Source organism: Crocodylus siamensis, chromosome 13 (assembly GCF_052110815.1).
Source record: "Crocodylus siamensis isolate JL-2025a chromosome 13, ASM5211081v1, whole genome shotgun sequence".
Lineage (NCBI taxonomy): Eukaryota > Metazoa > Chordata > Crocodylia > Crocodylidae > Crocodylus > Crocodylus siamensis.
In genome coordinates this window covers 9,863,573-9,889,005 of record NC_143407.1, presented here as the reverse complement: position 1 = coordinate 9,889,005, position 25,433 = coordinate 9,863,573, and the positions used below count along the sequence as shown (strand labels likewise).

The following is a 25,433-nucleotide window of genomic DNA, read 5'->3' as shown; positions in this document are numbered from 1 at the left end:
TAAACAGAGTGTAAGTGAAAAGGTTTCAAGAGTAGAGATTGCTTTTTTATCCAGCGGGCATGTACAACATTGGCAGCAGTAAGAAGTCAAAACTCAGGTATTAGAAACTCCTCAGAATCGCATTCATTAAACAAACTTCAAAATCTTAGTAATAAAAGCGGGGGTTTTTTTTAATTGTTTCTGGATTGTGTTTCCAAGCTTCTCACCCCACCAATTTTGATAATGGGAAACTCTCTTTTAAAAGAAAGCTGAGCTTCACATATAATCACACTGATGACGGGGGGGTTGGATGGTAAGAACATCAGTTAGTAAGAGGATTATGGTAACATTTCAAGAGAAAGCCAAATTAGAGTTGTGACTGCATCCAAACAGCAAAAATAGGGCACCTCTGCCCCTCTGAATGGCCTGTCTATATATAAACTCAGGAAAGCGTGCCCACAAATACCAGCAGAGAAGCAGGTAACAAGTTCCCATGAGCTGGGTAGCTTAGAGTTAAAAGCCTTTGCTTCTGTCAGCCAAGGCCCTAAGTTCAAATTTAATGGGACTCTGCCAGTGGTTTCACAGCATGGGTATTTTTTGTTATAAAAAGAAATGGGAGCTACTGAAGTAAAGGGCATCAATACGCTGGACAAACAGAAACGCTTTAGGTTTGAACCCCTTCCACAGTGGCTGGCAGGGAGAGCAGCACAGCCCCACAGTGAGCCGGGCACGTTAGGAAGCAAAGCTGCTCGGCAGCCAACTGCGTCCTCTCCAGGGCCAAGGCTGTCTGAATACCCCTGAAGATGCGGTCTCAGTTGCGAGTGCCGAGTTCGTTGGGAAATCTGACCCTGTTATCTGGCAGCTGCAACACTGAGCTCCAAGAGTCCTCCCTTGCAATGCGTTCACGCGCACCCAAGTGCTGCTGACTCCCTTCATCCGGAAGCGTTCACTGGCACCATGCAGCATCGAATTAGCACACCGCAGAATGCGTGCCCTCTGCCGCACGCTCATCCCCGCTCTGTTGGGCCGTGCGAGGGCCAGGCATAACAAGGGAGCTGTTTTCCACGGGGCCCTGTGCCAGGGGTGAACTCCGCAGAATCGGAGAAGGAACAGGTCGCGGAATAGGATTTGTGAGGTTATTAAACACAAGAAGCAGGGGCGCCCGCACGGCGTGGGGTTGGGCAGATTTCCGCCTTCTACTGAAAGCAGCAGCTCCCAGCTGGTGTCCCGCGGGAGCAGGAGACCCGTCTGGCTGGCTCAGAGCCGTGGGATCCCCCAGCCAGCAGCCCAGCCCGTCTGTGGCGCAGGCCGGCATTCGATTCTGGAGTCATGAGTGAAAAAAACCTCTCCAGTCCTCAACAGTGCAGTCACGTACTCAGAGGGAAACCCCCTGCCTAGCTGCTCTGGTCGGCTCATACCTCTGGAGATGACCCATCGTTTCTCAGCTTTTCCTTCCAGCTGTGGGACTTCCCACCCTCTGCGGAGACGACGAACTGCCTTGTCGACTGCTCTGCTCTGCTCTGGTCTGCCGCAGCATCTCCTGGCAAAGAGGTCCCCAGGTGTGCTGTGCCATGGTAAAGGAGACGTGGCTTTCACCGGCCCCGCGCCAGTGGAAGACGTCACCAGGTCCGATCAGCCTGTGCTCTTGATTTTATTTGGGTGCCTTTTCTAAACAGCACGTAGGTAGTGAAAGACTTCTTGGCAACAGCCGTGTGCCTTCGAGGCTGGTAATGCCAAGTGTTTCTGGGGGGTCCCTTGTGGTTTCATGGAGGGTCGGGGCTGGAAGGGACCTTAAAGATCACCGGGTCCAGCCCCCGGAAAGACCGCGGGGATCAGACGACCCCGGCAAGGCGGGCGGCACCAGGCTTCTCCCTGCGACCGGCCCCTCAGGTTGGGCGCGTGCATGCGAGACGCTGACTGTGCATTCGCCTAATAACCAGGGATTCTCCCGTTGAACCTCCCCCTCCCTAATTTTCAGTTTAAAAAAAAGTAACCCCCAAATCCCCCTTTTTGCACGATTCCAACGCAACACCGCGAAACATACATCTCTGTATCAATGGCGTTTGGTGTCAATCGCGGAAAAAACGTGGCTTGTGGGTTTAACTTTTTTAAACAGAAAATTGGGGATTTCTTTTTTCGCAACTCGGGGGAAACCAGGATCCCGGCTAGTGACACGGCGCAGTAGTGGCCTGGCGGCGAGGGAACGCCTCCCGCGCGGCGGCGGCAGTCAGCACCGCACCAAACGCAGCACAGAAAGCGCGCCGGCACTACCGGGCGTGTCGGTAAGACGTCATTAGACACGCACGGAACTAAGCGTGCAGTCATCAGGGCGCATTAACGAGCAAGCCCCTCGCTGCCCCGGCGCTGGCTCGCCTCCCTCCGCGAGCGGCCCGGCGCGGCGCTGTGCCGGGAGCCGGCTGTCCGGGCGGCGGGGCATGCCCCGACACAGCCCCGGGCGGGGCCGGCCTGGGCCCGCCCTCGCTGTACATATACGGCGGCGGCGCCGGGCGCCGGCAGTCCGCGGCGGCAGCGGGGCCGGAGCGGGGGCGCGGGCGCGGGCGAGGACGAGGGCGAGGGCGAGGGCGAGGTGAGCGCGCTGGGAGCGGCTGCCGGCTCGGGGCGGCGGGCACGGGCACGGGCACGGGCACGGGCACGACCCCGGCCCCGGGCGCTGCCTGCCTGCCTGCCGCAGCCGCGGGGGGCCGGGGCCGGGGCCGGGGCCGGGGCCGGGCGCGGACCGCTCCGCTCCGCCGGTGTGGTGACGCAGGGCCCCGCTGTGATGTCGGGCTGACGCCCCTGGCCGCGGGCCTCATTCCGCGGGGCGCCCCGTGACATCACCCCGCGGGGCAGGTGACGGCGGAGGAGCCCCGGGATGACGTCGTGAGAGCGCGGGTTGAGCACGGGCTCCACCTGCTGGGCGAGGAGCCGCACTGAAGTGGCCGCTTTGGCCGAAGCAGGGGTTTGGGTTTGGGTTAGGGTTAGGGGGGACCTTCCTGGTTTAAAAAACCCTAAAAACTAGCCCTGTCCTTCCCCAAGTGCTGCTCTGATCCCCTCTCCCCTGCTGCTCTGCTTTCTGCTCCCTGCCCTGCCCTGCCCTGCCTGCCCCATGAACCTCCTCTATCTGCGAAGATCGCGGGCTACGGACTGACTCATGAATGTAAAGCTGCCACCTCCCATGCACACCTTGCCTGGAAGTGGCACGCTTGCACGACTGGGGTGTCCCAGGCTAAGGAGACGCAGCCAGGTGAGCTGCAAAGCTTCCTTGCGGTCTCCTCGCTGCGGTGGGCTTCGCTGGCGCAGACCAGGACTGTCTTCTTTCCCGGCTTGGTGCAAGGGAGAGAAGAGGCTGCCTGGAGGGGGACGGGTGGTGAGGACTGGGGGAGCGGGGATGACTGCCGAGGATCATCGAGCTGGCTTGCTTTTGAACTGAATGGAGCATGCTGCTCTTGTCCTGCTGAAATCTTGCTAAGTGTAGGAACAGGACTATTCCCTGCCAGTGCTTGTAGTGAGCAGAGCTGGTCATATGCTTGGCTGGTTTTCTTAAGAGAAGTGCACCAGATTTGGCTCCGTGCGCTTCCTTGGGGCCAGCTGATAACGTGCATCAGCTGCAGGCTTGTCCGACAAAAGGAAGGAAACTTAAATGTCCTTGTTCTAATACTGAAGAGCATCCAGCTCGGTGTCCTTAGCGCTCGGTAGCTTCCGCCATCATGTGATGGTGTTGGAAAGACAAGGCATCGAGTCTCTAAACATCTAGTTGTGCCAGATCGCTGCCTGAGGAGCTGCCACTAGTGTCGAAATCGGTGGGAGGTACACAGTGTTCGGCACCTAGGGATTGGGCGCTTGTATGGCTCGGTTCTGCCTGTCTGGAGGGGAGGAGGAATCTTGTTTGCTTTTATAAGCATCAAGTTCAAACTTGTCCTAAGCCCTAGTTACCTGCCAGTGCTTGTTTGGACATGCTGAAACTTGCCTGACTCACCATGATGTCATTCCCTGAAGCTGTTCACAAGGGTGTGAGCGGCCGGGAGATATGAAGTTTCAGTTCTATTTTTAATCTGAACTTCTCCAGTTGGGGCTGAAAGGCAGGAACAGGATGGGTTGGATCAATACGCTAGTGGCAATTGGACCACTAATGGTCAAGGGTGAAGATGTGCAAGCTGGATGTGCCCTTTGGACGTGGGCCTGTGTAAACTCCCAGGGTACTTGGGATTGAATAATGTGGGAAGCTTGTGGCTCTTTTGTGACGGGGGTGTAAGGGTTGCAGAGCTGGCCACAGACCCTTTTGCTTAGAGATTTGACTTGAGCTCTTTCTGGTCATGGACATGTACTTGGTATGTGTTCTTTAGCATGTCTGATTCCCGTGGTAAGTAATGCGTATAACCCAGGGGTGGGCAAAACGTGGCCTGGGGGCTGGATGCAACCCACCAGGCGATTCTATCCAGCCTGTGGGGCCCCTGAAAAAAACAACCAAAAAAAACTTGGAAAACTAATATTAATCTGCCCTGGGCTGCCTGTCATGCAGCCCTCAATGGCTTACCAAAACTCAGCAAACTGCCCTCCCTCAAAAATAGTTGCCTGCCCCTGGTGTAACCAGATACTTGGCACACCTTTCCATCAAGCCTATGAGAATAATCTTAAGGTCTCGCTGTGCCAGATGCTGTATGTACAGATAATTCTTGCCCTCAGGCAAAGGAGTCTCCTTGAGCACCTGCAGGCTGCAAAGGGAGGCCATTAACCCCATGCATGCCCATAGGAAGGGAAAGGGGAAAATTATACCCCTGTGGCAGAGCTGCTGCTTTGACTTTCCCTGAAGTCCGGGTCCTGCTTCTGGATTATAAGGCTGGTTCCTCATTGCCACTATCTGCACATGGAGGTTTTGTCAGTAGTTGCCCAACAGCTTATTACAGATAAACAGGTTAACAACGTGGAAAAGCTTGCAGCTTGTCCTCTGCAGCTTGCTTCAAAGCTTCCTTGCCACTGAGGTCTGGTTCTTGAGTTTAAGAAATCCTGCTAAAGTTTCCTGTTGCCTCATCTGCTGACAAAAGTCTTGTATGAATTTTGAGATTCAATTCTGGATTTTTATGATCTCAATTTTGAGGGAGGCCGGAAGCTGTGTTCAATCACTGCTCAGTCAGTCCATGGGACTTAATTCCCAGGCCCCTTCCACTGGCTGGGATGGAGGCAACTCCATGCCTCCTGTTGGAATAAGGCAGAGGTGGCTGATGAGACTTGCCAGAAGTGTGGCATGAACCAATAACTCGGTGTTGGTCTAACTGACTACACTTGTCTGAAAACAGGGCTTGCAGCCAAGACCTTTAGCATTCTCCCAGGTGAGCACCAGGAGTACCTCTTGCTTCTGGGAGACTTGGCCTTCACGTGGACCAGATACTCTCCTATGGATTATATTAGCAGGTAGCCAAGCACGGGGAGCTCAAGGCAGCCCCCAGCCCCTTGGAACAAGGAGGCAGTAACTGTGGTCCATCTGTATGATGTTGCTTTCTGCTGTAACAGCACTCCTTCCTTTTCCTTCAGCTGGGAACATGCCTCTGTCACAGAGCAACCTCCGGCAGACCCCCTGCAGCAGGAAGATCTGCAGAAACCTCTTTGGCCCAGTGGATCATGAGCAGCTCCAGAGCGACTTTCAGGACTCGATGAGGAAAAGCCTGGAAGAAGCCCAGCACAAGTGGAATTTTGACTTTGAAACTGAAACGCCGCTGGAAGGTGCCTTCCAGTGGGAGAGGGTCCTGTTCCCAGACGTGTCTTCCGAGTACCTCTGCAGCCACTCCAAAGTCTCTGGAGAGGAGAGTTGGACCACTTCCACCCTCAAGATTCCCACAAAAGATCTCCTTAATCGGCCCTTCTCGGGTGAAACCATACAACAGGGCTCTGAGGCTAATCGGGCCAGCTCTCCAAGGCGTGTGAAACGCACACAGACCACCATTAAAGGTAAGGCTGTGATGCTTGTGATTTTTGAATAAGAGTACCCCACTGAGTATCCTGCAAGGGGTGCGTCAATGGCCACAGTTGGCGTTACTTATTTCGCACTTTCTGAGTTGTGGGAGCTGGAGCAAAGTTCATGACCACTCAGGAGTCTTCCCCAGGCAGGGCAGCAGCTCTGGATCAACTTGCCTGCCCTGTGGGAAAGAGCAGCCAGTGGGGGCTGCTGAAGGAAATGGGTTTAGCTCCCTTCCCTCCCATGAAGCAGCTCCATCCTTGCATGAGAATCCAGGAATGCAGGAGGGCCCTGCTCCCCTTGGTTTCAGGCAAGCAGTGGGATGACTCTTCCCTCCCTGCGGTACCTGAGAAAGGGAAGAGGGTTAGAAACCCCTGGAGTTTCCCTTCCTCAAGGTGGGAGTGGGAGCATGGGAAGGCGAGATGCCCCTACTGCTTTCCCTCTTGGTGAAGTTGGGGAAGACAGCCCTAATGTGGCACAAAGGACTAATACTGGGATGGGTTTCTGCAGCAGGGGTCAAAGTGATCTTGATCCAAATGTCCCACAACACCTGTCATGTAGGTGTGCAGGGAGATGGTCAGTCTTGCCTGGCCAAAACCATGGCTCTTAGATTCTGGGGTCAGCCCCTTGAGGGAAATGTGACCTCTTCAATTTCCTATTGCTGCAGCACAGGATACTCCAAGAGCCAGACCTTGCTCCCAGTGCTGCACTCTTGCCCAGTGAAGCTGTACCTACCCTGGACATCCTGCTCTACACGGTTGAGATCTTCCTGATGACTTGAAGCAGGACTCCTGCTCACCCTTGCTGTACTTCAATTCAGACACTTGCTCCTAATGTTTCTCTAGGCGACTTTTATTTGATGAGACTGAGATTTGAAACTGCATCAAATGAGAATTAATACAATAGTCTCCACTTTTTTTCTCCCCTGTAGATTTCTACAGTTCAAAGCGGAAGATCTCATCCAGCAAGCCAAATCCCTGAGCTCAGAATGAACGCTACTGTCTGTGCCTTTGTCTTGGGCACCATCACTGGGATCTGTTTTTTTTTCCCCCACCTAACATTTTAATGGAGCTGTGTTGCCCTGTGAAAAGCCTCCTCTGTAAAAGAACATGGAGGAGTTGCCTTTCATGTTGGACTGAATCTGTGTGGGGACTTTCCTGAAGCTGCCCATGGGCCTTGGCTTCCATCCTCTCTCTGTACTGTATAAGCTTCTTCCTTGATCTGTGTGTTTAAGTGGTATAGTGTTTATAGTGCCCTATTTATGATTTAGTTCTGGGTACCTAGTGACCCACCCATGTGCAATGTGTATTGTAACTAGACTTGGACTATGCTTGGTTAAGTTCTTGGGACTGTGGAAAAGAGGGGATGACAGAGGCTGAAGAGTGGGCCCCAGAGGCTGGTGTGATGGTATAAGGAGTGCAGCAAAGGGTACAAGGGACAGATGAAAGTATTCCCACCTAGAACGTGAGTCTCAAGCTCCTGGAACCACCTTCTTCCCTCTCCTCCTGCCCACTTCCTTGAGCCCAGGATGCAAAAAGAAGGTGGAGAGGGATCTTCATCTTTAGGTAGCTGTACCTCACTTTAAAAGGAGCAACAGCTTCTAGCTCATGGGATCAACTTTAGAGCCATTTATTTGTGTCTCCTCATTAAGCCTCACTGCTGTGGAGCAGCTTCACATGCATTGAACTTGCACTGGAAGGAGAAAGCCATGCATGCACTGTGTCTGCCTTGGTGGCAGTGTGTCAGTCCAGTGGAGGTTACCGCTCTTAGAAGGAAAAGAATAGTCTGTTGAGGAGGAAAGAGAGGCCATGGGCTATGCAGCAAACACCACTGCTGCACTGACTTGCTGATCTGAAATCAGTTTGGGGTGGAGCATCATGGGGAAGAGACTCCTAGCATCTCCCCTGTAACTCAGGTCGGGTGCTGTTCCTCATTCAGACTACTTCCACACCGAACTGAACTTAACAAGAGAATTATCATGTAGCTCTAAAGTGTGTCTTGTTTCTGTATTAGTGGCAAGTGTTTTGTGAGTTGTGCAGGAAGCCTGGACAGGGGTGGAGGAGTCCACTTGGCAGGCAGCACCAAGCATGCTGGTCCATCTTGCCTTTTAACAGGCTAATGTACTGCTTTGGTCTTTCCACACTTGTATGAGATCAGAATGGGCCCTGAAGGCTTGCTTTTCATAATTTCCTCCCCCTCTCCCCCACACACTAATGCTACATCTAAGTGGCTTCTAGCACAGGCTGACCCAGAACATGCTCTACAGAGGATATAGTTTCCCAGTAGCTAGGCTGGACTTCCATAATAGAAGCAGAGCAACTCCTCCAGTGGAAAGCAGGGTGATGTTGTGGCTTGCTGTAGCACAACCACTTGGCTTTAGCTGGTCTAACTGGAACTGGGAAAAAAAAATCCAGTTTATGCTACTGGGTATCTTCAGGTGTTGGACAGGACCATCTGTGCATATGCTTTTGTTAGAGATTTGGTCTGAAGCCTTGTCAGAAATCCTGAGATACTTTTATCTCATCCTACTGACCTTGGACTGCTGAACATAGACAAAGCAAGCCCCTGCCTTGGATGGACTCAGTCTTGTCCACTTCTCATCTTTAATGCACTTTGGTGTCAGAGTAATGCTGGCAAACTCTTAGCACTAATAGGATCTTATTTACGAATAAATTGCAAAATCAACTAGAAAAGATGGTTTAAAATATAACTTATGAATTAAAAACATCTTGGTGTATAACTGAAACTGTTTCATGTCTTCTGTTGAACATAAGCTTCCACGCCTTTATTAGTGGAAGTAATGCATTTTTATTTCTGGATTTCCACATGCCCTTAACACTTGGGTTTCTTGCTCTGCTACGCATTCTGTTGCTACTTTACCCTATACATCATTAACCCAATCCCCAAATGGAATGGGCACTGCCCTTTCAGGGGAGGGTTGCAAAGAAAATGTGTTTAGAGATGGGAGGGACTCTTATTGGAAGCTGCATTGTGCCACTCTCTGAGTATACTGCAGCCATGTCACACTTGCACCCCCACTTTCCTCCCCCCAACTCAGTCTTCCACGGCTGACTTGGTTGCACACATCTGGAGGCTGCAAGATGACACTTAGATGCAGGCAATTTTTGCCTTATCTGGCCACATAAAGTGCTCTATAGCCGTGACCAAACACAAGTGTATGGTTGCAGACTGCTTCAAAAATGGCCGATCAGAAACCTCACCCCCTCATTGCGTGAGTGTTTCAAAACCGAGCTTCTTCTATAACTTGTGTCTGTGCAGCCTGCCAACCTCTCACGGTTTTGAGAATGGAGCAGGGGAAAAGGAAACAGAGGGAGTTCAGTCTGGGTTTTTTTCAGCTGGTGCTGGAGGGTGGGACAGGTGTCCTGGAGCCCCCCTGAGGTGGGGACCCCTTAGAAGAGCTCCCTCTGCTCCCTTCCCCCTCCCATTCTGAACACAGCACAGGCTGGGGGTGGGGGGCATTGCTAGGGGAAGCAGCCTGCAGCCTGGCAGCTAGATTCCCCTCCCCCTAGAACCAGGAGTGAGTTTCTGTTTGGTCTGGGGGGGAATGTTGTAACTCCCACAAAGGGTTTTCAGTTACAGTGGAGAGCTGCACTTCTGTCTGCACCCTTATTTCTCTGGAGCAAAACCCTCTGACCACTCGTGTCCTTTCACACAAATGGATCTGCTTTTGCAGCCCTTACATTCATGTAAATCAACATAGGTTGGGGCAGCATAGACCAACCTCTTTGACAAGTGTGCTACATGATGGCCTTGCCCCTTCCTTGGTTGCCAGTCTCATCCCGTTTGTCTAGTCTTCTGCTCTGCTTTCTGCTACCTGACTCCCTATGCCACACGCTGTGCCACTGGGGGGTTGCTTGGCCCCCCTTGCATTAGGGCGCAGACAGGACCACCACTTAGAACAGTTTAAACTGGAACTGGGCCAACCTACAAGCCTATTTAAATGGCTACAGCTACCAGGAATGGTTCAGAAGTACACCTGGAAAATCAAGTAATATACTTTTTTAACTGGCTCACTTGTTAGGTGTGAATGCCCCATGTTCTAGGACCCTGCTCTGGTTGGTCCTCCAGGCATGTCCATCCCATACTGCATTGTTCCTTTTGGGCGCCCCGCTCCCCTTGACACTCCGCGGCAATTACCTGCTGTGGTACCCAGCTCTGGTACCCCAATCTCTCTGTTTCTCTTGCTTGTTCACTAACAACCAGCTGTGTCCTCACTCCCTACTGGACTCCAGTCCCCCGTGCCTTCCCCAGCTCCAAGGAACCCAACAGCCTGGATCTAAGCATTCTTCCCCTTTCCCCCCAGAGCAGTGAAGCACACTACAAGCTTCAGTCATTTGTGGGCTATTCAAGTTTATTGAACTCACATTTAGGAGAGACTAGAACACAGAAGTGAAAAGGCCCCCAACCCAAGGCCACCCATCCCCTAGGACCCCCAAAGCCATAGGTGCAAGCACTTCCCACACTCACTGGCTGAGAAGCATGCTGGCTCTTACCCCCCTGGTGTTGGGAGTCGCAGCACTTCACACACTGTGAATGGGTTCCCAATCAGGGCCATTTGGGAATGGTTCAGTTGTTAGATGTGACTTGTGGAGCTATGCTGGACTGCAGCTGACTTACCCATCAAGTCCCTTTCTCTGCTGCTCTAAAATAGCTTGGGCCTTTTCACCCAAGAAATGCTGTGGTGCTTTCCCTAGCTTCCAAGGGAGTAAAGGACCAAGTCTTGCATCTCCTGAGCCAGGAGCCTTGCCTTTGTTAATCTAGACCTCTATGCCTCCCTGGAGGTGTTAACACCCTGCAGATATTTCCAGTGTTATTGTGCTATCCCTTTGCTGCGGCTGAGCCAAGCTCTACAGATTTAGCCTTTCTAATCTTGCTTCTTATGTCAATCTGGCCAACCCCTCCAGTGATGGCCGCTCCCCTGCAATCCCCTCCAGGCTGCCAGTAGGAGAAGGAGATGGAGCAAGTAAACAGGTCACCGATGAACCGCTCTGGAAATCTGTGCTGCTCTCAAGATGATGAGCTGGGCACAGTTCTAGGGTTGCTCAGAGAGCAATGCACAAACACAAAGCAGCAGGATGAAACAAAAGGAGAACCTGTGTGTGTGTGGTGTGTGTGCAAAGCATAAAACACCCTGCCTCTCCTACCACCAAATAGCCCAGTAATTGGGGTGCATGTGCATGGACCGTGTAAAAATGAGGTCTAAATCTTTCCTCGGGCAAGTGCCCTCACTTCTAGGGTGTAGGTCAGGGGCGGGCAATTATTTTGGGTGCAGGGCTGCTTACTGAGTTTTGGCAAGCCATCAAAGGCCACATGACAGGCAGCCAGGGGCAGATAAATATTAATTTTCTAAATTTTTTACGGGCCCCATGGGCGGGATAGAATAGCCTAGTGGGCCATATGTGGCCTGCGGGCTGCATTTTGCCCACCCCGGTGTAGATTGTAGCAGTGTTCATCTAAGGACATAGGCAGACAAGGTTATTTGGGTGGATATAATATCTTATTAAACCAACTCAAATAGTTAGAAAAACTCTCATCCTGAAATGACTTTGCTGGGTCCAGGCAGTCCACCCAGGAGCAGAAGTTCCCAGGGGAAAACTCCATCAAAACACTAAATCTCTGTGAACCAATGTAGTTCAGGTGAAAGAGCATTTAGGGTGGCTGTCAGGGAAGTATCTAAACAGTGGTTTGGGAAGTGTTGTTTGTCCTTCCCCACCAGCATCAGTGTTTATACACTTCACCACGGCGTACTGAGGAGACATGCAAATAGAAACAGAGGACTGAAGTTGCATCGGTTCCCCGCTGTTTCACGCGTTTCAGTCACCATCACTGATCACACACTTGCTTTGGTAGGGCCAAAAAGCACCTTGCAGCTGCTGCTAGAATGCGCTTCAAAGAAATGGGGGCTCTGTGGACCATGAGCCCTGCCTGCCCTGTCATATTAATGGGATCACCTCCCAAATCCTGTAGCCTTCTATGAACAATACCAAGAGAGGGCTTCTTATTCGGGAAGCAAGGAACAAGATCAAACTCCTCCTCTATTCACTTTCCCTACTCTGTGTTGCCCTCACACTAGTAAATCAGCCCCTCCCAAATGCACTTGCCTTGAGTTCTGCTAATAGCTGTAAAGCCACAATACTTGTGACAGCTGTCCTGATGTTAAACTCCCCGCAGCTGATTGTTAGCCCATAGTAACACACAAGTGCTTGCCAAACAGGTTTTACTTCAAAACACAGGCCCAGGGGGGTTGACAGTATCAGCCTTCCTGTAATTCTAAGTGAGCTTGGCTTTGATTTCCTAAATGGGGAGGCAGATAGGATCTGTTTGCAGGGATGTAGAATGCTCTCGGGGATATTTGCACTCACCCCCCATGATGCACCTGAAGGGAGCAGGCAAGTGTAACCAGAGCTAATCTCAGCTTTGGTGAGCAAGGATCAATGCTGGGCACCTCTCTACAGGTAATGAATAACTCTACTCGGTACCCAAATCCCTGGTGAAATCTAGGAGGCCATTTTGACATGCTGTATCTAATGGGGCTTTGGCAGTGAGGAGAACCAAAGCAGAAAGAAAGCAACAAGTCCAGGTGCATTGTCCCCTTGCGATAAATACAATAACTAAACAACCCAAGAGTGAATACCGAGTGAGATTTCTAAAAGTTGGATGAATAACAGAGTGGGCATTTCAAAGGGGCAGGAGGGAATGATGCCCTGAGTTGGAGTGCCTGAATCCTTTAGGTTCCTTTGCGATGTCCATCCAAAATGTGCAAACTGAGACTGAACCAAAACTCAAGATCCAAAGAAATGGGAGGCTTGCAGGAGTTCAAAACTCTGGATCTAGATCAGAATTACGCAGACAGGTCTCTGTGCCATGGGGGTGTTATTAGCATGGGAGGCTAAGGGCATTGACACTCGTGTTGTTTACATAGCTTCCAAAGGCATCTGTGCCTGTTTAAAATATGTCACTGGACCAAAGAGCTTATCACCAATGGACCCGATGGTTACAAGTCCAGTAGCTTGTTCTGAGGGAGGAGGTGGATTCTTAATTGGTCCTCATAGCAGCTGGGACTTGTCCATGTACCTCGCTATTTTACAGCGATGGTGTCCCTTTAAATATTGTTTTCACAAGTTAAGGTTACAAGGCAGCATCTGAGAACAGGAAATGCTGGGAGGTAGGTCTCACTCGACCGCGGAAAACTGAGTTAAGCAAGAAAGACAGTGACGACTCAGGCCTCAGTTGGGCGGATAACTTGTAACGGCAATATCCCTCCTCTGCATTCTTACTGCACTAACTTCCCTGAGAGCTTGGGAACCCTCTCACACAACAAGCAGGTGCCCTGCGCTCCGGAAAAGCTGAAACCCTCCCTGAAGCACTACTAGAAGGTAAGGCAGATGGGCTGCTCTTTTATTCCTGAGGCTGGCTTAGCCTGGGACCTGCTGCAGACACCTGAGCATCAGGGTTACTGCTATGCTTCCAGGTGAAGAAACAGCTCCTTTTTGCTCCTTCAGAATCGTTTGACTCCTGGCTTTGTATAATCATCAGGGCTGGATTTGCAGCAGAAGCAGAAATGCTTTGATGCTGATATTTAAGGGGGTTGTGCAGGTGGCTGTGATCTGCATGAACTGTTGTGAGTACAAGGCCATGTAGAATCAAGGAGACTCCAGCCTATTCATCTCAGCTGGGTGGGATCCTTCAGCTGGACCCACTGGCTCTGCTCTGTGATGAGCCGAGCCACAAGGCCATCCTGCTCTTGGTACAAGGATGCACCAGTAAGATTGGACTGGGGGATGGGCAGTGTCCCAGACTTCCTATTATCCCATGTGGTCACCTTATGCTTAAGCCAATGGGTTGAGTCAGAGCAGAAATATGATGGGGACCCAAGGCTCCTACTTGGGTTATCTTTATTTTGAAGCCCAGTGGAGGCTTCAAATGGTCTGCTTGCTGGCTTCCTGCGTAGGCTGGATCCTTATCAGCACCTCTTGTAACCGTTGCTAACCTTACAGCACACTGTAGTGAACTCTGCTTACTCATCAGCCCTCTCACCCCCGCAAACAGTGTCATGGCTAATCTCTGTAGTTCATATCGAAATGCCATTTGTTTAAATGGAATAGAAAAGAGTCTCATGCCATGTGTGGTGGCAAGAGGGGACAGTGGTGAGGGTGCTGGCCTGCACTTAAGAGGAAGAGTTCATAGATTTCATAGACACTAGGGCTGGAAGGGACCTCGGGAGATCATCGAGTCCAGCCCCCTGCCCAAAGGGCAGGAAGTCAGCTGGGGTCATAGGATCCCAGCAAGATAAGCATCCAATTTACTCTTGAAGGTGTTCAATGTAGGTGCTTGAACCACCTCCGCTGGCAGACTGTTCCAGACCTTGGGGGCTCGGACAGTAAAGAAATTCTTCCTTATGTCCAGCCTGAAACGGTCTTGCAGGAGTTTGTGACCGTTCGACCTCGTCATCCCTTGGGGCGCTCTGGTGAACAGACGTTCCCCCAGATCCTGGTGGTCACCCCTGATAAACTCCCTGCTCTGCAAGAGACTCCCTGTGTGACCTCATGCTTATGTATTTTTTGCAATGAAAAGTTATTGGATGAAAAGCAGGCACAGTGTGTTGGGAGTAGGACCAGAACCCAGGACTCTCCCTTCCCAGCTGAGAGCTCTTATCACAGGGCTGCAGAGACAGTTTCTTTTTACTGTTGCCCTCCCTCTGGCCCTGTGAACCTTGCATTCTTGGCTGCAGAGTGGAGGAGTGGAGGCAGTCCCCAAGCAGAGTAGGCCACAGCTGGTGGCTAGGGTGCTCTCAGGAGTGGGGTAAGGGAAGATGTGGCTTTGAAGCCCCCAAGGGTGAGTAGGGCATTGAACACAGGGCAAATGTTCTGGCCAGGGGGCTGTTACACAACAGGAGTTGCTGTATAATAGGAATTATACAGTAGGAAAGCACCGTCTCATCATCACCTCCTCCTGTATTAAAAAGGCTGCATGTACCCACACAAAAACCCCAGGCATTGAGTTTGGAAGGTGTTTTGTACTATGAACCCCCAGGGGCCTCACCCAAGACTACAGGCAATGCCAGGGGAGAGGTTGGTTTTCAGACACCCCCCTTCTTTCAGCAACTCTTGTTGGCTGGTTTGGGTATCTCCCTGCTCTCCATACTGGTTGTAGTGAATGCCACTCCCAGGGTTTCTAACTTTGCCCAGTCACTGACTAGGAGTTTTGTTGTCTGGCACAAGTTTGTGAATTTACACCCCCACCTCTGGGATCTTGGCCCCTTTGTTGATCCAGCCCTTCGCTTCTCTGCTTCTCAGTCCCCCAGCTGCAGCATCAGGATAAGAGCCATGCCCTGCTGCACGGGGGTGTGGTGAGGACACGCATTAAAGACCCAGTGGTGCTCTGAGCTTGCAGGGAAGGGAGCCGGAGGACCTGGGAGAGACGAGTAGACAGAGCTGGGGCTTACTGTGAAATGCAGGCGTAAGACTGCAGACTGGAGCCTCAAAGGGATTCTCTTCGTGGTTTTTACCAGCAGCACCTAAAAGCCCCCATCTGGGATGACTCCAAACTTTGCAGCCTGTTGGGAAGGATTTAAAAAGTGCTATAAATAAAAACCAGCAAAAATTAGTGGATCTGCTAAAGGGCTTAGTAAGAAGCCTGGTTTGCTTTTACACTGAAATCTCAACCTGCTCCTCTGATAGCCTATGGCTGGGTCAGGGCTCTGCACCAGACTTGATCCTAGCTGCTGCCAGGAGAACCCCAAATTCACTGATACCTGATGATTTATAACATATATCCTACCCTAGCCTATCATTTTCTTTTCCTGGAGTGAACTTTCAAAACCAAAAGCAGAGACTGTAGCTAATCCTAGGACTCCAGGAACTGAGGCTTTAAGAAAAATGCCAAATATTCCAAGTTGGGTGGTAGAATTGTAAGAGTAGTACAGTGAAACCCACATGGCCTTTGGCTTCAGTTCCCCAAATTTGAGTTTGCTGCTATCCTAGGGGGCTGAGTTTCCTTTGAAAAGGAAAGTCAAAGCTGATCCAGGAGGCTGATCTGCTGCTGCCATTCACAGGATCTTTTTTTAAATGTTGTGTCTGGGGCCAAATCAGTTCCAAATTCTATTGATTGAGCACACTTCAATTGTTCAAGTCTGTGTGGTGCTACCACCAGCAAGTGTCCTACTGAAGCCTCAGGCTTCAGATACTCCAAAATCCATGGCAGGCATCCTACATGCAGGCCCCAAACCCAGAGGTATTGGCATTCAGATGCTCCCTCATCTTGCTTGCCCTGTGCCAAAAGGCTGAAGGAGCAAGTTAGAGAGAAAGCTGGAGAGCAATCCCCCATCATCATAAATTGTGTAGCCGAGATCCTCCCATTGGGAAGCCTTAGTAGACTCTTGCCCAGGTGCCCATCTGCAGTGCAAGGGAGTAGGGACAGGTCTCTACCCTCGAACTATACCAAGTCATTCAAGCCTGAGAAGAAGGGGATCTCCCTTGCCAGGTAAGTAAAGCCACCAGGGATGAAAATCATGATCATGGTATCTCCTTTACCAGATCTCTCTCCCCGGCCCCATCACAGATCAGGCGCTCAGAATGAGTAAGGCATTTTACACTGCAGTGGCACTGTCCCTGTCCTGCTGAGTTCAGCCTCAGACACCATTTATAAAGGAAGAGCAGAAGTAAGACCATGAGCATTCCCAGGACCTGCCTTTCCTGCCCTTAGCATAAGGGATAAGGGAACAAAACGGGCTTTAAACATTTTGTGCGTCTTGTAATCTGCAACGATGCCAAGTAAGCTAGAGTTACCCCAAGACTACTTTAACCTATGCTCTGCCTCCGAGGATCTTCCTTTGTGAGCCCTGGGAAGAAAAGACTAGCTCTAATGTGGTGCCTGCAACCCACCTCCTGATGGCAGAAGCTAGCAGCAAGTCTAGTACAGAGCCCTTACCCCAGCCTGCCACTGCTTCCTGTACAGCATGGTCTGCTGCTGGAGTGGGTATAAATGCAAACCGGACCTCTTGTTCAGACCTTTAGTGATTCAAATCCAGGATGCTGATCTGCTGCCATTCACCGTATCTGTCAGGTGCTTTTGCTTGAGGCTTGACTCTTGGTATCTGCAATGCTGCTTCCGCTCATTCAAACCCAAGCCCCCTCCCAGTTCAAACCCTCAGTACACCTGGCTTAACTCCTTTACTTGTGGCTATTAACACCCGGTGTTTTGAAAAAAAATGCCAGAGAGTGGCTTTGGTTTGGGCAGAGGGATCAATTTTGGGATGCTTTTCTCTCCCTCTGTGTTGGCTGAGCAGCAGGATGGTGTCGGGGCCAAGCCACTGGGCCTGAGGAGTAGGAGGTCCATCTCTAATTCTCTTGGCTCTTATGTGAATTCCCTATGTAGCCACAGGGAGCTCCTTTAGGTGTCAGTTTGTCAGCTGCAGGGATGTAGCCATGTGCCCAGCAGGGGCTAGGAATAGTGAAACTGTCTGTACCTCCTCAGTGTGACAGGCCTGTGACCCAGAGAACTAACCCAGTTAAAAACCTATTACTTAGATACACTGAGGGGAGGAAGGAGAGCATGGTGCCCTCTTATTTCCCTCTTCAAAGGGCTGAGCCGTATGTTCAAAGGCTATGGAGCGGAAGAGGACTCCAGCCAAAGGCAGGCGGCTGGGTTCCAGCCGACGGAAGCAACTAAGAGACATGAGTGACCAGGCAAAGGAATCCTCGATCCTAGAGGAGGAGCCGGTGGCGTCCGAAATAATGGAAAAGGTCCGGGATTTCTTCCAGGAATGCGACAAGGACCAGAAAGGATTCATCGCACGTGCCGACATGCAGGTAAATAGCAGGCTGAAGCATTGCCCTGGGTGAGCTGAATTCTGCCTCCTAGAACCAAGGGCTGGGACTTGACAAAAGCACTAGACCTGGGGACAGATCATGGGAATGGCACTCAGGAGACCTGTGATCCTGCTCCTCAGTCTGCCCCTTGTCTCCTGTGTGACCATGGGGAAGTCACAGCTCACTGTGCCTCGGTTTCATGCTTTGTAAAATGGGAAAATGCTATTCACTTCCCTTCATCAACCACACTGAGACCTAGGGCTGACAAGTGCTATTTCATGGCTAAGTACTATAACTGTATTTGCAAATAGATGAATATGAAGCTAGTCAGTCTCTAAGGTCTGAAGCTCAGAAGAGCTCTGCCCCATTCACCCCACAGCATCAAGCCCGTGCTCTGAAAATTGCCCAATGAAAAGCCAAACCAAACATGTCATGAGCAAAAGTGGGTGGGCTGGCTTGTGGTCAGCTCATGGGGCTGCCTGTGACTCACCACATGGTTCTGATAAATCACGTTGTTTCCTGCCTCAGTTTTCCCCTCTGTAAAACAGGTCTGAACATTCTTCTCTGCTCCCTAGAGGTGAATCATAGATTTCTAGGGTCGGGAGGGACTTATTAGATCATCGAGTCCACATTAATAGATACCTGGCATGGATGTTTCTAGACTAGGGCAAAATCACAAATCACAGGTTGCTATTAAGTTTTGGATCTGATCCTGCCAAGTCTCTGGAGTAGACGATTTTCAGCATAGTGAGTTGGGAAGGACTTGGTAGTCCCAGCAGGGTGTTTGGAGGTAGGAGTAGGTGGATAGGATCTCTGTGCATCTGATTCTCCTTTCAGCAGTGCAAATCAAGAGTGTTGTTTTGTATTATGCTGCCTGTGTTTGAGGCATTGTAGATCCTGTACGGGGTCTCTCTGCACCACAACCAGGGAAAGGCTCAGTATGGGCAAATTCACCGTGCCACAAAAGTGGGCCACGCTTCTGAGAAGCAGAGTGAATTAGTTCCATGCTGCTGCAGCTAGACTGACCAGTACACGGTGGCTAGGGTACATCTACAGTGCAGATGCCTGAAGCTCAGACCTACCCCTAAGAAAGACTGACCGCCCACAATGAACAAGGGGAAACAGGCACAAAGCAGTGACGTGCCCTGTCCAAGGTCCCCTGGGGGCAGAAACAGAAGCAAAACCCAGGTTGTCTGAGACCCAGTTGCTGCTTCTGTAGAAATGAGAGGAGTCACATCACTTGTATTGTGTGAAGATGGGATCAGGTGCAAGAAATACAACAGATTAGGGCAAAGTTGGGGCAAGTTACCCTTGTTGCTTAAGCAAAGTGTTTTCCTGGTGGGTGAACAGCTCCTTTCCCCTCTCCTCCAACTACTGCAAGGGGTTAGTCACACTCAGACATTTGCATTGTTTTTAGAACCTGAAGATGAGGGATCTCCCATGCAGCGCCGAGGAGCTGGAGTTCATCTTCGATACTCTCGATACTGATAAGAATGGATCTCTAACAACAGAGGAATTCACCACGGGGCTGCGTAGGTGCCACTTTGCTGCCTTCAAGGAGTCAGTGTTGCCACTGAATAAACGCAGCAGTTGTGGTAGAGCCCCAGTGAGGAAGGGGGCATCCCAACATTTATAGCACAATGAAGGCTTGTGTGGTGATTTCAGAGTATGTGCAAACACATGGCCATCTCTCCTGATCTTTCAGCCCAGAGAAGAGTGTGGATTCATTCACTGTAGCAGGGCAATGCTTGCTGCATGGTTTGATTAGTCCACTGAGAATATCTGCCACTTCCACTTCTCTTTTTTCAGAAAAACTGGCTTTTCCCTTAGCACAGCCCTCCAACTCTGCCATATGGCCTGAATGGCCCACAGGCTGCCTCATGTGCCCAGGCTGCTGCACAGCCTTCTTCCTGCTCCAGGTGCTTGACATGCTCCAGGTGGCTGGACTACCTGGCATTGTCCACCTGCTGCCCAGGTATCTGTAATGCCCAGCGTGGCTTACCCACCCAGGCTTCTGTCTCTCCAAACTGCACCATTTCCAATAATAAACTCCAGTCCAGCTGTGAGTGCAATAGGAAGCCAGGGGTTGTTCCTCAGGCTGGTTCCTCCCTCTCTCGCACGGGGAAGGTAGCATGGACATTCTAGTTTATCAAACATTTGCTTGTCCAGTTCCTTCCTAGCACCCTCCTGGAATGACATCCTGGATGCTTAGCCCCAGGCTTCTAAAGAGAGGTGTTGAGTATCCAGAAAATCAAATAGCTGCATGTGCTCAGAGAGCCTAAAAACCACTTTATTTGGGTGTGTATTTGTATCAGAGTCTAACACTGAGCCCCCAACTTAGAAAATCTTGGCCTGGGACTTTACTGTTCTGTACCACCAGGCCACTGAAGTATCTTTGTTTATGTAATGGCAGGGCAGTTCCTGAGCTCACAGACTGCAACCAGAGAGCATCGGAGGAGGAAAACAGCTTCCCGGAGGGTGCACATGATGTCTGCTGACCTGTCTCTGGAAGATGTGGATAGTGAGGAAAGGAAATGCTTCACAGACTTCATGGACCAACTGGATGCAGAGAACATCTTTGAAGAGTAAAAGCCCATCAACCATGTTTTCATGTAGTGCCCGGTGATTGGCACCCATGCAAGCCTGGGTTGGGGTTGTGAATCTATATGGGACATCCAGGCCAAGACCTATCCCCCATACAGGCCACCAGGAGCAAGATGGTAGGGAGCAAAGGAATAGCTTTAAGACGCCTTTGCCCCATGCTTCCTATGCCTGCTCCAAGGGCAGAGGCACAGGAGTTGCGAGTCAAGTTATGCTTGCCTGCAGTCTTATTGGTGGCCCTTTCTTTGAGAGGGAGCTTTTTAGTCATCAGGCATGAGTTGCTGTTCCTTGAGCTAAAGAATGGCTGTTAGCACTGGGGCTGTGGCAAACTCAAGGGTCTTTCCTGGTCCACCTCCTAGAGGGTTGGCTGGTCGTGGAGCTAGCCACCTGCCTTGCAAAGAAATCCTCACTGAACGGCAAGCCTCCTTCTAACATGGTGCTCTGAAATGCTTCCATTCCCTTCCATTCCCAGGCTCTAGACCAGTGGTCTCCAAAGTGGGGTGCGGGAAAAAAATATTAGAACTTCTATTTATATAAACGTACATATATTGGGGGTGTGCGCTCAAAAATGTTTTACCGATAGGGGTGCGTGATCAAAAGTTTGGAGACCACTGCCCTAGACTATCACTAGGGCCCACTAAAAGCTTTTTGATAAAACACTTTCCACTCCAAAACATCTCCTCAGCCACCACCTTTGTTCCATACAAAAAGCCTGACATTTTACTTTTCCCCTTTTTTTCAACTGTACAAAAATTTGTGTTTCCTTTCAGTCAACGTTGGATACGTTCAGGACAAACTTTGAATGAGACCAATGATTTTCCTTTTTTTATTTTTAATTGGCAGAAAATAATTTCCCCCACTTTTTTTTTTTCTCAATGAGTCCTAACACCCCTACCCCCACTCCCAGCTCGTTGTCCCTCTCTATAAACCCAGAATTACTTGAAAAGCCCTTTCATTCATGTTCCTACAGACTCACTGGCATTCAGACTGCTATGGGGAAGGTCTCAAGCCCTGCAGAGACTCTCTGGAACAACAAGTATTCTCAGAGAGCTTTTCCCCGAGTCTAACCAGTAACGAGACCAGATGGCAAGGATCCTCCCTTCCACTGCAAACAGATGGAAGTAGGCCACTGGAATCTGCAAGCTGCTCACCTGAATACATCCATATCTCTCTCTCCAGCCAGTCGGAGATTTGGAAGCTGTGGGTGAAACTGCGTCAGGATGAGCCACACTTGGTGGGCAACTTGGAGGAGTTCCTGGCCAAGATGACAAATCGGATTAAGGAAGTAAAGAGTGAAAAGGCAACCCTGGAGCTGACCTTAACCAAGTGAGTTACACTGCAGGACTGGGCTGGGGATCTCACAAACCTAGCCCTACAGAAGGGAGATGAGTGAAAAATAGGAATGATGGAGAAGGACCTAAGGGAGGCTTTCATCATTTCCATCTGTAGGGCAATGGGTGGCTTAGGGGGTTGCTTAACAGCTGGAAGCATTTGATGTCCATGTTACATGATCTGATCCAGCCCAGTTCAAACCAAATGTCACCAAGGTCTCTGTTGGCCCAGAGGAATTGCAGGGAGGGGTCCACATCACAAAACCACCACTGCAGAAGGGTGGTCACAGCAGTGAGACACAGGGCTCAGAGCATAAGCCAACCTCCACTGACTGGAGGGACTCCAAATGAGTTAGATGTGTGCCAGATCAGGCCCAGTATCATGAGCCCAGCACCACTCTTGCTTCTGTGAATGGCCTGGGCAGGTCAGGTCATATGGGTAGGGCAATGCGGAGCAGAAACTTGTTTAGCTGCTGCCTGCTCTGTTGGGGGAGAAGCCTCTCCAGGGCTATCAATCAGTCTCCTTTCCCCAGCATTATCTGTGGTCAAAGGGCTCAGTCTGGTGCGATTAGACCCATGCTCAAGCTGTCCCTCCTTTTGCTGTGCCAGACAAGTCGCTGAACGCAACAGGGAGGTGCAGCATCTGTATGAAGAAATGGAACAGCAAATCCACCAGGAGAAGCAGCAGCTGCAACATGAGGTGGGTTCAAGTCCCATGCATATCTGATCACCTCCAACTCCCATGTGTGGTAGGGTGCTCACGTGAGGGGAGAGAGGCGGTTCTCCTTTCCCAGGCAGGAAGGCTTCGTTTGGACCCAGAACTCGCTGCCTCTCTGACCTCTGGGAGGTGGGCTGGGAAGAACCGTAAAGAGCCACAGAGGAGCTGGGCCTGCAGGGTGGGACATGGGGAGCTTGGCAGCTTTGCTTCTGCCTGGTGTTCAGCCAGGGGAAAGGAGCAAGCAAACAGAAGTACAGGAGCCACCCAGGTGCAAATGAGCAACAGGAAGTCGCTAGTTCTGCAGCTGTTTATCTCTGGACCGCACACTTCCTGGTCATTCACAGTGATGGCCTATGTGACACAGGGCCAAAAAGGGACCTCACGGGGGTGTCTCACCCTCTCCCATGCTAAGGCAGGATCAAGTCTTCCTAGACCATCTCCAACTGAAGTCTGTTAATCTGTGCTTGAAAATCTCCTTCTCAAATAGCTTGTTTCAGTGACCGGTACCTAGCAGCTCTAACCCTAGTCATCTTCATTTCAGATCCAGCCAGTTCTTTCTTGCCCTACCCCTGGTGCACATGGAGGACAATTGATCACCATCGTCTTCACAATGTCTTGTACACATATGAATGTCCATTTTACTCCTAGCAGGAAGGATGGGATTTTTCCCCTCTCAGTTTTGTTGTTCCATATCCACCTTCACATCCTGCCTGGTCTATTAGGGCTTCCTCAGGGTTCATATTACACACAGGCTCTTGGGGGTCTGCGGCTGTGGCAGCTGGAAGGAGCCACTGCTGCTGCCTGAGCTGGTCAGAAAGGTACGGGGTTGGCTGGGGGCTTCTCATCATAGCAGAGTCACTGGCACAGCTGTTTGAGTGCTTGGGTCAGGTCCCGGAGGACTGGAAAAGGGCCAACGTGGTCCCTATTTTCAAGAAGGGGAGGAAGGAGGACTTGAGTAATAATAGGCCAGTCAACCTCACCTCCATCCTTGGAAAAGTCTTTGAAAAGATTAAGGATCATATTTGTGTGAGTCTACCAGGGGGAAAAAAAAAATGCAGCAGAGCAACCAGATTGGATTTGTAGCAGGTAGATCATGCCTGAGTAATCTGGTTTCATTTTATGACCAGGTCACAAAATGCTCAGATGCAGGAATAGAGGTGAATGTCATTTACTTGGATTTTAGGAAGGCCTTCGATATGGTATATCATCCCATTCTCATAAATAAATTAAGAGGCTGTGACTTAGATGATTACACAGTCCGGTTGGTGGCAAATTGGCTTGGGGGTCACACCCAGAGAGTGGTAGCAGACGGATTGGTACAGACCTGAAAGGATGGGGGTAGTGGGGTCCCACAGGGCTCAGTCCTTGGACCTGTACTCTTCAATGTCTTCATCAGTGACTTGGATGTGGGTGTGAAGTGCACTTTATCCAAGCTTGCAGATGATACGAAATTGTGGGGAGAAGTGCACACTCCAGAGGGTAGGGAATGATTGCAGGCAGACCTGGACAGGTTGGAAAAGTGGGCAGAACACAATAGGATGCAGTACAAGGACAGGTGCAGAGTGCTGCACCTAAGGCGTAAAAATATCCATCACACCTACTGGTTGGGAAGTGACCCTCTCAGCAGCACAGAAGTGGAAAGGGATATAAGTTATAGTGGACTCCAAGATGAACGTGAGTCATCAGTGTGATGAAATCATCAGCAAAGCTAACCGCACGCTATCATGCATCAGCAGATGCATGACAAATAGATCCAAGGAGGTGATACTTCTCCTCTATGCAGCATTGGTCAGACCGCAGTTGGAGTACAGGCAGTCTTCAGACTTTTGACACAATTGGTTCCTGAAAACCACATCTTAAGTCAAAACACTGTAATTCAGAACCAATTTTCTCATAAGAAACAATGTTATAAAGGGGGATTGGTTCCGGAACCAAGGCCCAATACCCTATTTTCACCAAAAATACCCTAGAATTTTGTAGTTGATCAATTATAAATGAGTAATATAGCTACATTAATGTATTTATATTGTAAATAGCAATCATACTGATTTGGAAGGACTTCTTTGAGGTGACTTTGCTGGACTTTTTGAAAGGCTCTTGGTTGGACTTTTTGAAGGGTTCGTGGCTAGACTCTTCTTGGGAGTCTCAGCTGCAGGTTTTTCTGGAGTCTCATCTGTTTTCTTAAAGAAAGTGTCCAAGGAAGTTTGGACAAATGTTCTCCAGGGAGATGAGCGACGCAGCAAACTTGTTTGCTGGCGTGGTGTTGCATCAGATCAAGCATTGTAAAGTCAAAACTGATGTCATAAAGTTGAAACAGGGTGTCAATGTATAAATGTTGTAAGTGCGAAATGCCGTAACTCGAAACACTGTAAGTCGAGGACTGCCTGTAGTGTGTCCAGTTTTGGGTGCCATACTTTAAGAAGGACGTAGATAAACTTGAGAGGGTCCAGAGGAGGGCTGCTTGCATGGTTATGGGTTTCCCCTATGAGGAGAGACTGAGGGACCTGGACCTCTTCAGCCTCTGCAAGAGAAGGCTGTGAGGTGATCTTGTGGCCGCCTACAAATTCATTAGGGGGGGTGCAGCAAGGGATCGGAGATGCTCTGTTCATCAGGGTGCCTCTTGGGGTAACAAGGAACAATGGTTACAAACTGACAGAGAGCAGATTTAGGTTAGACATCAGGAAAAACTTCTTCACGGTAAGGGTGGCCAAAATTTGGAATGGGCTTCCAAGGGAGGTGGTTCTCCCCCGTACCTTGGGGGTCTTTAAGTGAAGGCTGGATAGGCACCTGGCTGAGGCATCTGACCCCAGCGCTCTTTCCTGCCTAGGCAGGGGGTCGGACTCAGTGATCTGTTGAGGTCCCTTCTGACCCTAGTATCTATGAATCTCTCTCTTATGGGGGCGCTCTCATCTCTTATGGGGGAGGCTCAACCTTCTCCAAGCCCCCCCTGTATTTTGAACCCTGGGCTTCCCTGGCTACTTGCCCTTTAAGGTCTGAATGCATTCCCTGATGTATCATCTTCC

The 25,433-nt window shown here is 50.5% G+C and overlaps 2 protein-coding genes and 1 long non-coding RNA gene across 5 annotated transcripts in view; 2 read left to right on the top strand and 1 right to left on the bottom strand.

Moving 5' to 3' along the window:
- The window catches only part of LOC149853869 (uncharacterized), a 64,087-nt gene that overhangs the window by 11,546 nt on the left and 27,108 nt on the right, over window positions 1–25,433 (bottom strand). The window lies entirely within an intron of this gene.
- CDKN1A (cyclin dependent kinase inhibitor 1A) lies at window positions 1,477–8,675 on the top strand. 2 transcript variants are annotated; one of them, XM_090026202.1, is made up of 3 exons: window positions 1,477–1,605; window positions 5,509–5,922; window positions 6,861–8,675. In XM_090026202.1, the coding sequence occupies exons 1-3, from the start codon at window positions 1,551–1,553 to the stop codon at window positions 6,908–6,910; spliced, it is 519 nt and encodes a 172-aa protein (XP_089882328.1). In that variant the 5' UTR covers window positions 1,477–1,550; the 3' UTR covers window positions 6,911–8,675. The 2 variants fall into 2 exon arrangements, with proteins under 2 accessions (XP_089882328.1, XP_089882329.1); XM_090026203.1 differs by lacking the exon at window positions 1,477–1,605 and adding an exon at window positions 2,152–2,566.
- Window positions 13,119–25,433, top strand: part of RAB44 (RAB44, member RAS oncogene family) — a 35,161-nt gene continuing 22,846 nt past the window's right edge. The window contains exons 1-6 of the mRNA XM_090026311.1: window positions 13,119–13,326; window positions 17,533–17,760; window positions 19,178–19,292; window positions 20,174–20,345; window positions 21,541–21,687; window positions 22,302–22,392. Of these exons, the coding sequence (XP_089882437.1) occupies window positions 17,557–17,760; window positions 19,178–19,292; window positions 20,174–20,345; window positions 21,541–21,687; window positions 22,302–22,392 (729 nt within the window). The 5' untranslated portion in view covers window positions 13,119–13,326; window positions 17,533–17,556. The remainder of the gene's footprint in view (window positions 13,327–17,532; window positions 17,761–19,177; window positions 19,293–20,173; window positions 20,346–21,540; window positions 21,688–22,301; window positions 22,393–25,433) is intronic.